This window comes from Ursus arctos, unplaced genomic scaffold (assembly GCF_023065955.2).
Source record: "Ursus arctos isolate Adak ecotype North America unplaced genomic scaffold, UrsArc2.0 scaffold_2, whole genome shotgun sequence".
Lineage (NCBI taxonomy): Eukaryota > Metazoa > Chordata > Mammalia > Carnivora > Ursidae > Ursus > Ursus arctos.
The window spans coordinates 66,005,179-66,022,071 of NW_026622874.1; the positions used below are offsets into that span (position 1 = coordinate 66,005,179).

General features: G+C 48.7%; 1 protein-coding gene across 7 annotated transcripts in view; it reads right to left on the minus strand.

The window, feature by feature from the left end:
• Positions 1-2,252: 2,252 nt before the first annotated feature.
• Positions 2,253-16,893, minus strand: part of LUC7L (LUC7 like) — a 39,130-nt gene continuing 24,489 nt past the window's right edge. For 3 of the 7 annotated variants that reach the window (XM_057315606.1, XM_044379172.3, XM_044379177.3), the window contains 6 exons: positions 12,607-12,783; positions 11,883-11,942; positions 9,275-9,363; positions 4,220-4,249; positions 3,397-3,564; positions 2,253-2,603 (listed from right to left, as the gene is read on the minus strand). In XM_057315606.1, the coding sequence (XP_057171589.1) occupies positions 2,462-2,603; positions 3,397-3,564; positions 4,220-4,249; positions 9,275-9,363; positions 11,883-11,942; positions 12,607-12,783 (666 nt within the window). In that variant the 3' untranslated portion in view covers positions 2,253-2,461. Of the gene's footprint in view, positions 2,604-3,359; positions 3,565-4,219; positions 4,250-9,274; positions 9,364-11,882; positions 11,943-12,606; positions 12,784-16,893 lie in introns of all 7 variants that reach the window. The other 4 variants (XM_026485429.4, XM_026485426.4, XM_044379174.3 and 1 more) reach the window with 3 other exon arrangements.

The following is a 16,893-nucleotide window of genomic DNA, read 5'->3' on the forward strand; positions in this document are numbered from 1 at the left end:
ACCCCAAGGCTGGGCCCTGCTGGGGATCCTATGGGCCCCCACACAGGCTGCAGGGCCAACACAGTCACTCCAGCCCTCCCTTCACCAGCCTGTAGTTCTGGGCCTGGCTAGAGACCCCTATTTTGAGTCTGGAGGGTGGCCCCAGAAGTCCCTGCAGGACAGCTCAGGGCCTCTCTGCAGTTAGGACATGCCACAGCCCACACTAGGTACTGGTCACTGTGTTCTCCACCACTGGACAGAAGGCAGGGAATCCTCAAGAACAGGGTCTGGGAGGGACTGAGGGCCCCACACAGCCCTGGGGTGGACATCAAGAGTCTGGACTCCACCATGGTCTCAGAGCCCTGGAGGATCTACACCTGTTGGCCTGACCCACTCAAATCTCCTCAAGGACTGCGACTGCCTCCTGACCTGCATCCCTGCTTCTATGTAAACAAGTATTTCCCACATTTCTGTATTCTTCAACAGGACTCAGGGTGGGGTAGTGACCCCTCTGGCCCCAGCAACCTTATCATTTATGGGCGACTTCCCCTACGCACCCTCCACATTCCCATCTGGGAGCTCTCCTCTGCTGGAACCCAACTGGGGTGAGCTACGGGGTCCTTGGAGTGTTGTGCATGGCCTTCGTCAATCTGACTTCCTCCTTTCCACCTGCCCAGGGCCCAAGACCATGTGTCCACTACACTCCTACACACAGGAGAACAGGCAGAACTTGAAACCCATGAGGCTCAGGGGCCTCGGGTGCACCAGGGACAGGTGGGTGCCCCTAGCAACAAGGCTGAAGAGCCAAGCTCAAAAGCTCAAGACCACCTGCTCCCAGACAGACTAGGAACACCCACGTGTGGGGGAGTAGGTACAGCTTCCAGGTGCTCTACAACTGTCTCAACCTCAGCCTTACCTTTGCAGCTGACACCTCATTACTACTCCTAAGTCCAGGGATGTCTTCACTCTGCCTTTTCAAACCACTCCTCCACAGATGGTGGTGATGGCTGCACAACACATGAACACACTTAATGACGACTGAAATGGTTAAGTTTTGTGTATTTTACTTTTTTTTTTAAAAGCCCACCCCTCAAGGAGATGAGGGATGGAGGCGTCATCCCGGCTCGTAGCTGAGCATTCTCATGCTGCCTGACTTGGGGTGTCTTCTGCCTGCTTCAGCCTGTTTTCTGACTGCGCAGGCCAGGCAGCAGAGCAGTCAGGCATCCACGATCCCAGGCCTCATCCCCTTTGCCCCTCCCCTCCTTAGGACCACCCTTAACCCACTCATGGCTTTGCACCTACCTGCGTCTACTTCCCAAACCCTAGAGGACACACCTCTACTCAACTAGCTTGGGGTCTACACTACCTACCAAGCAGATCTTTACCCTTAGCTTTCTGGAAGCACCCACCTCCACCCCCACCCCCGCGAGCGAGTATATTCCAGCAAGGCCCCTTTTCCCTGGCTTAGCTTGGGCCCCAGACAAGGGCAGTGCGAGGAACACCCTGATGACACTCAGCCAGGGAAAACCTATGCTGCAGGAGCACCAGATTCTGGCAGAAGAGCCCACAGCAGGACTACCAGCCACATTACGGTGATAGGGGCCACAAGACCCAAACCCAGTGACCACATGCCCACTGAGCCAACCTCTGCACAGAGGGAGTAGGGATGACTGTTTCCACACTGAGCCATCAGAAACTCCCTCCTAGAATAAACCAACCCCTGCCTCCAAAAGTGAAAAGAGATCCCTGTTATCCTTTTCAGAAGGGCTCATTTTGGTCTCTTAATAAATGTGGCCGAACGGCTGAGAGCATGGCTACCACACCAGGCTCTCTTGAGTTGAACTACGTCCTTGTGACTGTCATGTGGATGTTGTCCAAAGGCCTTTCTTTGTCCTTAAGTAACTCCCAAAGGGGGAGCTGCAGTGTGGTTCACTGGACCCAGGCTGAGGCCGCGCTAACAGCAGACTAGATGGGCAGGCCTTCCTAAAGAAGTGGATGTGGAATGGGGCACCTCCCTTCTCCCCCGCAGAGCCTGCTGTGGTCTGCATCAAGGGGCGGAGCTGTGCAGCCCAGCAAGCAGACAGCCCTGCACATTGCACACCAGACGCTCAGGGCAGGGCGGCAGGCATATCAGATGCCAAGAGTCAAAGGAACATCTAACAGTTAAGTCATAATTTCTGAGGGTGAGCAAAGCTCACGGAGAACACCCAGTGTGGAAGGCCACGGTGAAGTCTCTAGAGCACAGAGGGACAACAGAGACCCCACCGCAGCAGTAAGGAGGCCGTCTGTCAGATTTATTTATTCCTACTCAACATAACCCCAGAATACAGGAGCAACTCCGTACATCTCTAGAAACTCACAGCTAGCTCCAAAACAATAGAAATTGTAAACTACAAAAGATGAGTTGTATTCAGCAAATATAAAGGGTAACTTTAGGCTGTGTCGAATGTTTATCAGATTATTTACAGGCCCAGATGTAGGTTCAGATCTCGCCAGCCTCCTTTTCCTCCGACCTCCGCGAAGCTGTCTTCCCGTTGGAGCTCTCCAGCCTCCAGTCAGCGGCCCCTCGCTCACTGCGCCCATGCTCCCAGGATTCCTCCCTCGATGCCCGCTCTCTGGAGAACCTGGGAAACGAGAACCAGAGGCTCAGAGGAGGCCGGCATCCCCCTTCTGGCTGGCTCCTTGACCACAGGCAACTTGGACCCTCAACATCAGGTCAGGAAAGGCCGAGACGCAGCACACGTGGGGAAGCCCTCGGCAGGCAGAGGGCAGCCATCTAGCGCCCAAGCCACTACAAGGGAGTGTTCAAGCAGCCACTCAAAAGTGCCATCTGTAAAGATTTCTCCTAACGGGGTAGGCTATCGCTGCAACATGAACAAAGTAAAGAACCACGAAGCGCACGTGTGGAGTCGGACTCGTTGCATAAACGCAGAGAAAAGGGCTGCGATCAAGCACGCAAAGGCGCCCACGGTGCTTACACAGTGCTAACCTCGCAGTGCGACTATGAATGTTTTCTGGGTTGTTTTTCCTTAAGAAAACCACAACAGAGGTAAGCAGGCCTGGTCAGGACACAAATCCCAGGGGCTCTGTGTATTGACAGGACACCAAGCATGTGGCAGGTCACAAGGGAGCTGCGCCCATGTAACCACCTCCACAGCCTCTCAACTGTCTCAGGCCTGAATCCATCTGCTGCTCTGAGCTTACAGCTCCCTGTGCTCTAGGCCCCATTCGTGACTCCTCAAGGCTCCAACACTCAGTTCCACAGATGACCAGCCAGGCTCCTGAACAAAAGCCCCAGACCCATCCCTACCAGGTATGGCCAACAGGCCCCAGTGATAGACCCCCAGAAGACCCTGGGAACACAAAGAGAAGGGGCTCACTCCTGGTTGCAGCTACTGAAGGAGTCAGAGTAGTTACTTGTATTTCGCACTCCGGTCCCTGGAAGCCCGGCGGTGGCCCCGGCTGTGGCTCCGGGAACGGCTGCGGTGGCGCCGGTGTCTGTCTCGGGACCGGGATCGGGACAACTTTCGTCGCTCCCTGGAGGCAGATCTGGACCTCCTGCGACGCCGATCCCGGGAGCGTGACCTGCAGCAGACAACCAGAAGGCTCTGAAGGCCATACTGCCCCATCCTGATAGTCCTTCTCTCACAGTAGTTTCTGCTGGATGCCTCAGTGGCATCTCCCCTCACCTCCTAACAAATTTACACCTGGGGCTCACAATAGTCGCATCAATTCAGAATTATGGCCCCCTCCCACTGATGCTTACTGAAAACACCTTGCCAGGAAACACCTGCCACCCCACAGGCCTCAGCAGTACCTTCTGACATCCTCTCTCATTTACAGTGGGTCCCTCTGTGGCATAAGCCCCAATCAACCTGACAACAGAGGGATAGGGCCCAAGCTTGGTCCCTCACTAGCCCTGCCCACCAGAAAACAAGTGTGAAGCTAAAAAGTTAACTCTTAAGGAAAAATGCATGTGGAGGGGAGCCTGGGTGGCTCAGTCTGTCAAGTGACTCTTGATTTTGACTTAGGTTGTGATCTCAGAGTCATGAGATCGAGGTCCACGTCAGGCTACACGCACAGGGCAGCGTCTGCGGGACTCTCCATCTCCCTCTGCTGCGCACCCATCCACGTGCACCCTCTCTCTCTCTCTAATAAATCTTAAAAAAGAAAAAGAAAAAAAATCCGTGTGGGGGGAAAAAGGGCATTTGAGAACATGTTAATGGATCTGGAAACCTACCTCCTTCGATCTCTGGTTCTTGATCCAGACCTAAAATGGGAAGAAAAAAAAAAAAAAAGAAAGGATGAATAATTTACCCCAAACAGCCCCACCCCACAGTCTACAAAGGGGAATGAGTATCGGCTTCCCACTGAGTCCTGTTATATTCTAGAGGCTCACCCATTCTCGGGCCCACAGCTCCAAGTGTCAATGCTCATAGTATGGCCAGCCCCCAAACCCCAGGGGTCAAATGCTATACTCTGAGTTCAACAACTGGCTCTTCAAAGTCACTCACACAGCTATGCAGACTGTCACACAGCAGTTGCAACGCTGGACAGGATCTAAAGTCACCAAAGTTAAAGCAAAGCCTCGATTTCCAGACACAGGTCCATTACTAGGTGAGGGTCACATGACCTCCTTGGGACATATATAACCAACCAGCAATCCAAGAAATACAAGACACAACAGGTTCTCCTTTTACACTCTGTTCTACAGCAAAAATTAACAAGATCACTAGCAAAATGTGCTGAGGGGATGTGACAGGAGATGTTCACACAACATGCACCTGAAGGATGATCCAATTCAGTTTCTTGGAAAGCAATTTTTCCAACACCTACTAATACTTATATATTAAATTCCTTGTCCTACGAATTCTAAGGAATTTTATAAACCACTCAAACATATCAAAATAAGGATGACCACTACTGTACTCTTTCAAAAATAGTTTTATGGGGCAGCTGGGTGGCTCAGTCAGTTAAGCTACCAACTCTTGATTTTGGCTCAAGTCATGATCTCAGGGTCCTAGGATTGAACCCCACGTAAGGCTCCACTCAGCGGGGAGTCTGCTTGAAGATTCTCTCCCTTTGCCCGCCCCCTCTCAAGTAAATAAATCTTTTTTTTTTTTAAAGATTTTATTTATTTATTTGACAGAGAGAGAGAAAGCCAGCGAGAGAGGGAACACAAGCAGGGGGAGTGGGAGAAGAAGAAGCAGGCTCCTAGTGGAAGAGCCTGACGTGGGGCTCGATCCCAGAACTCTAGGATCATGCCCTGAGCCGAAGGCAGATGCTTAACGACTGAGCCACCCAGGCACCCCTCAAATAAATAAATCTTTAAAAAACAAAACAGGGGCGCCTGGGTGGCTCAGTAAGTTGGGCATCTGCCTTCAGCTTGGGTCATGATCCCAGGGTACAGGGATCAAGCTCCCTCTCCTGCTCTCCCTGTGTTCTCTGTCAAATAAATAAAAATAAAATCTTAAAATAAAATAAAATACAGAATAAAAAACAAAACAAAAAAAAAACAAAATTGGGCCACCTGGGTGGCCTCAGTTGATTAAGAGTCTGCCTCTGGCTCAGGTCAGGATCTCAAGGTCCTGGGACTGAGCACTGGGCTCTCTGTTCAGTGAGGAGTCTGCTTCTCTGTCTGCCCTTCCCCCTGCTCATGCTCTCATGCTCTCTTTCACTCTTTCAAATAAAATCTTTATCTTTTTAAAGATTTTATTTATCTGTCAGAGAGAGAGAGCACGTGCACGCACACAAGCAGAGGGAGCGGCATGCAGAGGGAGAAGCAGACACCCCACTGAGGCAGTAGCCCAATGTGGGACTCTTCTGGGATCATATCCCCAACCGAAGGCAGACGCTTAACTGACTGAGCCATCCAGGTGTCCCGTAAGTAAAATCTTTAAAAAAACCCACAAACCCCACAAAAAACAAAAATAGCTTTATAGAAACATCAAAAGTTGAAATTGGGGACGCCTGGGTGGTTCAGTTGGTTAAGCGTCTGCCTTCAGCTCAGGTCATAACCCCAGACTCCTGGGATTGAGTCCCACATTGGGCTCCTTACTCAGCAGGGAGCCTGCTTCTCCCTCTGCCTGCTGCTCCCCTTGTTTGTGTGTACGCGCTCTCTCACTCTCTGACGAATAAATAAATAAATCTAAAAAATACATCAAGGGGCGCCTGGGTGGCTCAGTCGTTAAGCGTCTGCTCAGGGCGTGATCCCAGGGTCCTGGGATCGAGTTCCGCATCGGGCTCCCTTCTCCACTGGGAGCCTGCTTCTTCCTCTCCCACTCTCTCTGCCTGCTGCTCCCCTTGTTTGTGCGTACCGCTCTCTCTCTCTCTCTCTAATAAATACATTGAAATTAAAAAGGATAGGAAACAAAAGCAAACATCGAGTGGGGCTGCATCAAACTAAGAAGCCTCTGAACAGTACAGTCACAGTCAACAAGACGAAAGGCCGCCTAACAGAGGGAGAAAACGTGTGGGCCAAATGCCTGACAAGGGTCGATATCCAAATACATAAAGAAGGCCTGCAACTCCACAGGAAAAAAACTTCCATTAAAAAGTAGGTAGAGGGGGGCGCCTGGGTGGCACAGCGGTTAAGCGTCTGCCTTCGGCTCAGGGTGTGATCCCGGCGTTGTGGGATCGAGCCCCACATCAGGCTCCTCCGCTATGAGCCTGCTTCTTCCTCTCCCACTCCCCCTGCTTGTGCTCCCTCTCTCGCTGGCTGTCTCTATCTCTGTCGAATGAATAAATAAAATCTTTAAAAAAAAAAAAAAAAAAAAAAGTAGGTAGAGGGTCTTGGGGCGCCTGGGTGGCTCAGTCAGTTAAGCGCCTGTCTTCCGCTCAGGTCATGATCTTGGGGTCCAGGATGGAGCTCCGTGTCTGGCTCCCTGCTCAGTGGGGAGTCTGCTTCTCCCTCTTCCTCTGCCCCTCCCCCAAGCTTGTGTTTTTCTCTCTCTTGCTCTCTCTCAAATATAAATAAAGTCTTAAAAAAATTTTTTTAGGGGCGCCTCAGTGGTGCAGTCGTTAAGCGTCTGCCTTCGGCTCAGGGCGTGATCCCAGCGTTCTGGGATCGAGCCCCACATTGGGCTCCTCCGCTGGGAGCCTGCTTCTTCTTCTCCCACTCCCCCTGCTTGTGTTCCCTCTCTTGCTGGCTGTCTCTGTCAAATAAATAAATAAAATCTTTAAAAAAAAATTTTTTTTAAATAAATAAAAAATAAAAAGCAGGCAGAGGATCCAAACAGACATTTTTTCAAAACCAACACACAAGTGGCCAACCGGTACACGAAAAGATGCTCATCACGAGGGAAACGCAAATCAAAACCACAATGAGATATTATGGCCTCACACCTGTTAGAAAAGCAACACCCACCCAAGCCTTAAGAGATAACAAATAAAACAGAACAAAACAATAAGACAAACAAACATGGTGCGAAATAACAAGTGTTGGTGAGAACATGGACAAAAGGAACACTCGTGCACTGTTGGCGGGCCAAGTAAACTGGTAGAGCTGCTGTGGAACAGTAAGGAGGGTCCTCGAGAAATTAAAAACAGAACTACCACGTGGTCCCATGACCCTACTTCTGAGTACTTATCCAAAGAAAATAAAATCACTGTCTTGAAAAGACCTCCACACCCCTATGTTCAGTGCATCATTAATTGTAAGAGCCGAGACACGGAGACAAGCTAAGTGTCAAACGACAGATCCATGGATAAAGAAGATGTGAGGTATATACACAGCGAACTACTCCAGCACAAAACAGAAGGACACCCTGCCATCTGTGACAACATGGATGGACCGCGAAGGCATTATGCTATTTAAAATCAGTCAGACAGGGGCGCCTGGGTGGCACAGCGGTTAAGCGTCTGCCTTCAGCTCAGGGCGTGATCCCGGCGTTATGGGATCGAGCCCCACATCAGGCTCTTCCGCTATGAGCCTGCTTCTTCCTCTCCCACTCCCCCTGCTTGTGTTCCCTCTCTCGATGGCTGTCTCTATCTCTGTCAAATAAATAAATAAAATCTTTATAAATAAATAAATAAATAAAACCAGTCAGACAGAGAAAGACAAGTAACGTATGATCTCAGTGATACGCAGAATCTAAAAAAACCCAAACTCGCAGACAGAACAGGCTGGTGGTTGCCAGAGGCGGGGGTGGGGATGGGCAAAGATTACGAAGGTAGGGAAGAGAAAAAGGCTACTGCGTTATGCCATGTCACTGCAAGGACACCTTATCTGTCAAGAGCACTACTGCTGGGGAAAGTCTCACATGGACCCATACACATACACACCCTGCCAGAGCAGTGGTCACTTTTGTGTAAAAAAGGGACTGAAGTGTTTTGCTTAATACCTTTTTATACTGTTTCAATCTATTTTGTTTTTGTTTGAGTCTCTTTACAACCAAAATCTGTTAGATAATTAAAGTAATGAAAAGAAACACAAAAAGTACAACAAACACTTATTTGTCATTTCTGAATTATACACAAATTCCTCCAGGAAAGCCCAGCTTCTGGGCCTTTCGAGGACAGTGAGCTGTACCCCATGACAGTACAGTCCTGGCTCCAGCCTTTTCCATGAACTCTGACCAGATGTCTCCAAGCACCTCAAACTGAAATATGGCCACAACCAAATTCTACTCCCCACCACCCCCTCCTCACCCCAGTACTGCTCCCAGTCTTCACCATCACCCTATGTGGCAACTCCAGGCCAGAACCCATGAGGCCAGCTGTACTCCCCCTTTGCCTGCCTCACCTCATACCAGCAAATCTTATCAGCTCTACCCCCACAACACACCCAGACCCTTCTCACCCTCACCTGTAACTGGCAGCTCCTTCACCAGGACTCTCGCTGCTTCCACCCTTACCACCTACGCTTGTTCTCAGCAGGGCCCCACAACCCTCAGTCAACTCCAGAGTCGGCTCAGACCTAAGGCCCCTCCCTGATGGGTTTTCCCTTCAGCAAGTATGGCTGTGACAGAACATGCTCCAGCTCCAGAGAGTCTCAGCTCCTGCCCGACTTGTCACCTGAGCGTCCCCATGAGGCAGGTCAGGGCACCGCAGGTTCCTCTCCTGTTTCGACTGCTCAGCCCTCCCCTACACGTTCCGAGGCAGAGTCAGGTCGCCACTGTCCGCACCACACAGCGCTCCCCCCAGGCCAGCCGAAACCCCGCTCTTCTGAACAGGCTGCATGTTTGCTTATTCGTCTTTGAAGGGCCACGAAGGTCCGTGGCCGACACCGACTGCTACAAGCCAGACTGCAAGGAAGCAGCAGGCCCCCTTGGGCATGTGTGCGCTGTGGACTCACCTCCTGCTCAGTCGCTCCTCTCGCTCTCTCTCCTCTCTCCTCCTCAGTCGATCCTGATTTCTCTTCTCCTGCTTTTCAGCCACAGTTTTCTAAATAAACAAAAAGTAGGAAAATGAGAGAAGAAAAAGTTATACCAACTAGAGTATGAATATTTGTTTAACAAAGCCCTTTTATGGGATGCCTGGGTGGCTCAGTCAGTGAAGCATCGGCCTTCGGCTCAGGTCATGATCCCAGGGTCCTAAGATCCAGCCCTGCGTCGGGCTCCCTACTCAGTAGGAAGCCTGCTTCTCCCTCTCTAGATCCCCCTGCTTGTGTTCCCTCTCTAGCTACCTCTGTCAAATAAATAAATAAAATCTTAAGGAAAAAAAAAGCGCACTTTTATATGACCTCACTTATTAGTAATTTAGATATCTAAAAAAACTCTTAGGAAACAGGAACATAGTCCCCTTTAAAACTTCCTAACAGAAAACACATGAAAACAACGCTTTCATAAACTCACCTTATAAACTCAGTGACAACTGTGTACTTTAAGAGGGGCTATAGCCTAAGTCTCAGAAATTGGTCTTTTGCTTCACACAAATCCAGAAAGTTCATTTTTTACCCAAAGGAGACTGCACGCACTTCCCAGTAAAAAACGCATGTCTGACCAAACGTATTCTGCAGCCCAGGAGCAGCCTGTTTGGAGTGCTGAGCGCTACACTGGCTTCAGACCCGGCCTCATGGGGACAGCAGGCCCGGGGAGACAGACCGTGAACACTCCACAGCCGGCTGGCTTTCTTGTTTGTTTGCTTTCTTCAATATTTTATTTTTAAGTAATCCCTACACCCACTTTGGGGCTCAAACTGACAACCCCGAGGTCAAGAGTCACGTGCTCTACCCAGTGAGCCAGCCAGGTGCACCCGCAACTGGTGTTTAACACCAAGCTCAATACCTGGCTCATCAGGCTTGATGGTGACACAACAGAGAAGACGCTGGAGGCATCCCAGAAAAACTCCACTATGGAACACTACTGACACAGCTTAGCTCAAAGCAGTAGGTCCAGTCTACATAACCCCACCCCCAATATCAACCCAAAGCCTTTTGATGCCCCCACCCCTCTGCTGATGGAATGAAGCCCTAAGGGGGAGTAAAGTAGGGCCCGGGAGACAAAGGGTCACCATTCTTCTCATGCTCATGAAGGCACAAAGGATAACCCTACATCTCAGGAGAGACTGGAACCAGGCCCCCGAACAAAAGGGTACAGCAAGGACTGAGCGAGAGGGGCCAGCTATCCTCCTCAAAGCACTCTCAAGGTGTGAGAGCCCTCCTGTCTGGCGTCTCTGGCTCTCCACCCCTGGCTTCACTTGTCCTGGACCTGAGCAGGCACACAAGGATGGACACATTAAGGTTAAGGATGGGAGTTTCGGCCCCTCGACTTACATGCACACTCTTCCTAAAGGGGATGTGACCAAGCACAAGGCTATGGTGTGCTATTAACTCCTTTCCAAACCTCTCTACTTCCTAGACACTGTTCTTCCACCCCTAAGAGAGAAGGCCTTGCATCGCTATTACCTTGGCGTATGGCCTGGAGGTGTGAGCACCTCTGGGGCCCCTGGAAATGAAGCCATCTCTGATTAGGGCCCAGAACTCTCACCCTTCTGCCTGTTTAGAGGTGCACTTCCAACATGTTTTCTGTTATTAGTTGAATAGCCATTACCAAAATCGGTAATGTATTTGTGTTGTTTTGGTCAACTTTGTACAACTCATACTGCAAAGATAGAGCATGCTTTCTAGTTAATACTTAAGTTCTTTAGGGACGTCAGGCTGGCTCAGCCAGGAGACCATGTGGCTCTTGATCTCAGGGTTTTTACGTTTCAGCCCCATGGTGTGTGTGAAGATTACTGAAAAAGAAAATCTTAAAAAAAAACCCAAAAACTTAAGTTCTTAAGGTTTCAGGGGGGAAAATTTCAGTACAGTCTCATCTCTGTTGGAGAGATACATGTTAAAAACATTAAAGGCTTTCAGGTATAAAAAAATATCAAAACAAAATTATGGGGTGATATGAAATGGAAATACAATTTAAAGGAGAAATGGAAGGGGCAACTGGGTGGTTCAGTCCCTTAAGCACCTGACTTTGGCTCAGGTCATGATCTCGGGGGCTCTGTGCTCAGTGGAGAGTCTACCCAGGGATTCTTTTTCGATTCTGTCTCCCCCTCTGCCCCTCCCCTTGCTCACGTGCATGCTCTCTCAAATTAATAAATCTTAAAAAAAAAAATGTGTAACAAAGTGTATCACTTTTCAGAATTCTGTTGGGAGCTCAGGAGCAAAATATTTTCAGGCCAGTGGCTGCCACCCCAGCTCCATTCCCAGTGCCAAGTTCACACCTCACCTACTGGCAACGCCCCCTCAGGTGCAAGGCTCTGCTCCCTGCTCCTTCTAGGGTCACACAAGGCCCTCCACCTTGACTGTCATAGAGTCCCAGTCAAGTGCCACTGACTCCACCAAATTTCACGTGTCTGGGAGGGAAGACCTGCACAGTTCCCAGCACCCCACCCTAGTGGTCCCGAAACACAACAGGGAGGACTCCACCAGTCTGAAAAATAATTCAAAATATCTGAAACATGCTCACCTTTCCGAGCGTTCCATACCCAAAATAAGCTTCAGAGTCTAACCGAGGAAACTGAGGAGCCTTGAGGAAGAGACAAAATGGCCAGCTGTGGAACAGCACTATCCAAAGAGCCTCACCATGTTCTCGTCCTTCCAAGGAGGCTCAAAGGCAAAGGCCAGAAAGTGTGATCTTCTATCTAACCTAACCACTATCCACGCATCCGTCTCTGCCCAAAGAGAAAAACGAGACTACTGGCTCTTCCCATCTCCAACCAAATGTTATTTCAGAGGTATGCAAGAGCTCTTTGTACCAGGACTAGACTCTGTGTTTTTCTTCCTGCAAACAAGTGCAGACTAAATAAATATCCAAGGTCCCTTTGGATTCTGAGACCTTAGTTCTCTTGTGTATCTGAGTGATAAAATCTGAATACTTCACTATAAAACTCAAGGCATGTTCTTAGAAAAGACAAAAACAGCAGTGCCTGGGCGGCTCACTCACTTAAGTGCCAAAAGTTGCTTCACAGTCTCAGGGTCCTGGGATCGAGCCCCCCATCAGGCTCTCTGCTCAGCAGGGAGTCTGCTTGTCCTTCTGCCACCCCCCCCCCATTTGTGCACACACTATCTCTCAAGTAAATAAATAAAATCTTTAAAAAAAAGAAAAGGTCAAAACTCAAGGTTTTCTATAAGTTAATAAGAAGGCATAGCAAGACTTCTTGGGTTTCTCCAGAAACAACATATTAACGTACCCTCAACTGATCAAGCTTCTCTCGGATCTGAATGAACCCCAAGTGTAACTTGCCCCCGAAGTGGTCTGCAAGACGACGGTCATTGTCATGGAGGCCAAGGTAGGCCGAACAGACCTCACAGACACGCAGCTTCTGCTGTTGAAAACTGGATGCAGGCATGGAATTTCTGTATTCTTCCTGGACAATGGGAACAGAGCAATGAAAATGAGGTACACAGAACCACAACTAAATATTCAACCCCCAAAATGGAAATATTTGAAGGGACTATAGAGGTGATTTAAATAAACAAAAACTGGACTCAATTTCCATCGCTTCTTTACGAAATGAACTAACAATCATGATTTCAAAGCAATAAGGAACATTCAAAATTCTCAGACAAGCAGGATGTTGTCTGTTCTCAGAAGCCAACAGGGAAGACAGATCTCAGTTCTGCGCAGTGGAGAGCTCTAGGAGAACCAGAGAAGCAAGGGAGACTCTTCAAAAGGGGCCTTCAAAAAAATAAAGCACAAAACCCAAACCAAATAAACAAGCAAAACACACAAGAGCCACTCATGGAGACTGTGTCCCAACGTCCAGAAAGCTGTATGCCAACGCTGCCCTAAAAGCTAAAATTTGGACGGACAAATACATTAGACACTCTCTTCAAATAAGAACATGTCTGATAGAACTGAGCAAAACACACCCCCCTCCAGCAGCCACTCCAGTCAGAATGGATAAAATACAGAAGAAATGAACATGACATGGCTCCTGGTGCTGGTGCCAAAGTCAAAACACGCCTTCAAGACCCAGGCTTAAGAAATATATTTCAGGGGCGCCTGGGAGGCTCCGATGTTAATGTTAAGAATCTGTCTTTGGCTCAGGTCATGATCTCCAGGTCCCTGGATCGAGCCCCACACTGGGCTTCTGGCTGGCTCAGCGGAGAGTCTGCTTCTCCCTCTCCCTCTGCTTGTGCACTCTCTGTCTCTCTCTCTCAAATGAATAAATGAAATCGAAAGAAAGAAAGAAAGAAAGATAGAAAAGAAAGAAAGAAAGAAAGAAAGAAAGAAAGAAAGAAAGAAAGAAAGAAAGAGAAAGAAAGAAAGAGAGAGAAAGAAAGAAGAAAAGGAAAGGAAAGAAAAGAAAAAGAAAGAAATGCTTTCCAATAGTCACTGATCCTTATTTAAAGGGATCTTCCATGGGACACCTGGGTGGCTCAGTTGATTAAGCATCTGCCTTTTGCTCAGGTCGAGATCCTAGAGTCCTGAGATCGAGTCCCCCATCAGGCTCCTTGCTCAGTGGGGAGCCTGCTTCTCCCTCTGCCTGCCACTCCCCCCGCTTGTGCTCATACCCCCTCCCAGACAAATAAATAAATAAAACCTTTTTTAAAAATTTAAAAGATAAAAAATAAAAAAATAAAGGGATCTTCCATTAATTCATGTATTCAAAATTCCCTGGCAAATGCAGATTAAAATAAGATACCACGGCATTCACTACACTGGCAAAGACATCAAAAAGCAGGGACTCTCATTCACTGCTGGTAGGAGACTACGTTGGTGCAACTAACAGGGAGTGCAACTCAATTATCTGTGAAAGCCAGACAGCTGTGTGCCATTTCCAGGAACTCTTCCAGGCATATGTCCTGGAACACGCTCATACATGTGCCAGCAAACAAGTGCAAGGACACTTGTTGTGAACTGTCTGTGAAGGTGAGAAACCACAAATAACCTAGAAAACTGCCAACGGACAGTCACGTGTTCATGAAACGGAACCCTAAAGCAATAAACTGAAGGAAGCTGTATGCAGCAACAAGCAGAGACCTTACAAACAGTGGTGAGTGAATAATGCAAGCGAGAAAGACATACACCGCATTTATGTGGGATTTTTTAAAAGCACAAGTTACGCACACGCGTGCGCGCGCGCGCACACACACACATACACAGAGCTTATGGGCAGCATATGTAATAAAGGATAAAGACAGAACTGAATGCACACTAATGCCTGCCTCTGGGGAGAAACAGGAGGGGACTGGAGAGGGAAGCACCAGGAACCTCAATTTCCATTCTGATGTGCTACAGATTTTATCAGAAAGAAAAAAAAAAACCAAAAACCTTAGGCAAAAATGATAAATATGGTGGACACACGAACATTTGTGATATTCTATCCCTTTCTGTAATTTTGAAACTGTGACTACCAACCTCTAATTTCTTTCAAAATAAACTCTACGCTGAGTGAAAAAAAAAAAGTCTCAGAAGATTACATACTGTATGACTCCATTTACACAACCTTCCTAAAATGACCAGCATATAGAGACGGAGGAGAGCTTCGTAGTTGCCAGGGGTCAGAGAAATGGGTATGGCTACAGAAGGGTGATGGACGAGATCTCAGTGGTGACGGATATCCCATATTGTGACTGTCAACATCCTATCGTATTGTGTTATGGTTTTTCAAAATGTTATCACCGGGAAACTGGATAAAGGGCACACGGGATCTCTCTGTATTATTCCTTGAGACTACTGACCACTCTTGCCTGCCGAGAGCAGAAAGGAACCCACAGGTGCCACACCACCAGAGATCAGCACGGAGGAGGCCTCCCCCACACCATCCTCTCTTGCCCAGTGGTTTTAAAGAACTGGTGCTGCCTCCTGGGGGCACTCTCAGTGATGGTGATGGAGGACAATGGCCAGGGTAAGGATGCTACGAGTCCTGGGCACGAACAGCTGTGCATCCCACGCCCTGCTCCTGTCTGGGCTGTCTGCAGACATCCACATGATGAACCCGTCATCTACAATCACTTACATCCACATACAAATCTCTGACCCATCCCAGGGATTTCTGGTGTCTGCTCTACTCTTGGAAGCATGAAGGGCTGGGTCTCGGGGTGTACCAAGAGGTGACAGACCTTCCCTCCTGACTCTCTGGCCTTTCTGGTAGAGCAGTCAGCAACGCAAGGAGCCTGACTCTGTTCTACACATAAACACTTATTTCCCATTTCAGTAGATAAGAGTTCAGATTCTAAGTTAAAGATTCATGTACATGACTTATATTTATAATAAACTTCAGGGACTTATCAAATCCTGTGCAAAATGCAGAATTTAAATATACACCCAACTTCCCAGAAACAGAACTACTCTGTCAACCAGGGAACACTGTTTGGAACTTTACCAAGTCGCACCTCCATGGCAATGAAGGGATCTGATTCAAACATCACCCGCAACTGTCACATTCATGACCCCATCTGTGTTTCGGCGTGAATACATTTTACGTACAAAACATCCACCTGTATTGTGAACTCTTTTCCCTCTCGTGTTCACGAACGGACTATATTATTTATGAACATCACTGAAGGGGGTGTTGTTCTGCCAGAGGTATGAAGCAGTATCTCAGCACCGCCCTCCAACGGACACGTGCTGCTGACCCCAACCCTAGCATGGCCCCATCTTCAGTAACCCTTCTGCTCTCTGGACTCACCACCGCCACAGTGGGCATCGCTCTAGCACCCACAGGCCCTGAGCACCACTTATGCATTCAGTTAATCATTCCTGAGCTCCCACGGTGTGTTATGCACCGTGCTGAACCAGGGGTACAGAGGTAACCAAAGAGGAACCTGCACCACGGGTACCTACATTCCATTTCCTCATCTCTACCCAGCCTCCCTGACCACACCAATCTTACTAACCTTCTCAGCCTGTGGGTCTCAGGTAAGGGCACTTCTAGGATAACCCTAACCCCACCTGGAGACCCCTGGCAACACAAAGTCACTCTCAAACTCAGATCCCGTTTCTTTTGAGCACCTATCTTCATCTGAATCTTATCCATCTGTTCACATACTCTTCTGTCTGTACCCCCTCCCAACCCCAGCACTGTCTCTATGAGGAGGGCCTCCTCTGGTTTGTTCACAACTAAAAACTATCTGGGGTGTCTGGGTGACTCAACTGGTTAAGTGTCTGCCTTCAGCTAAGGTCATGATCTCACAGACCTGGGATTAAGTCCTGTGTCTGGCTCCCTACTCAGAGGGGAGTCTGCTTCTCCCTCTCCCTCCCCCTGTTGCCCCACCCCCATCCCCAACCCCGCTGCCGCTCAATGCTCTCTCTTGCTCTGCTCTCTCTGAAATAAATAACATCTTTAAAACAAACAAACCAAAAATAACAACTAAAAACTATCTGGCACACAGCTGGAGCTCAACAAGCATTTACTCCAGGAATACAACCATCCCCGCCTCCTTCTGACTCTACCGTTCCCACCATTCTCAAAGCCCATGTGAGCCATTTCCAGTTCCAGTGGTAAAGACTCGAGACTCAGAGCATATCC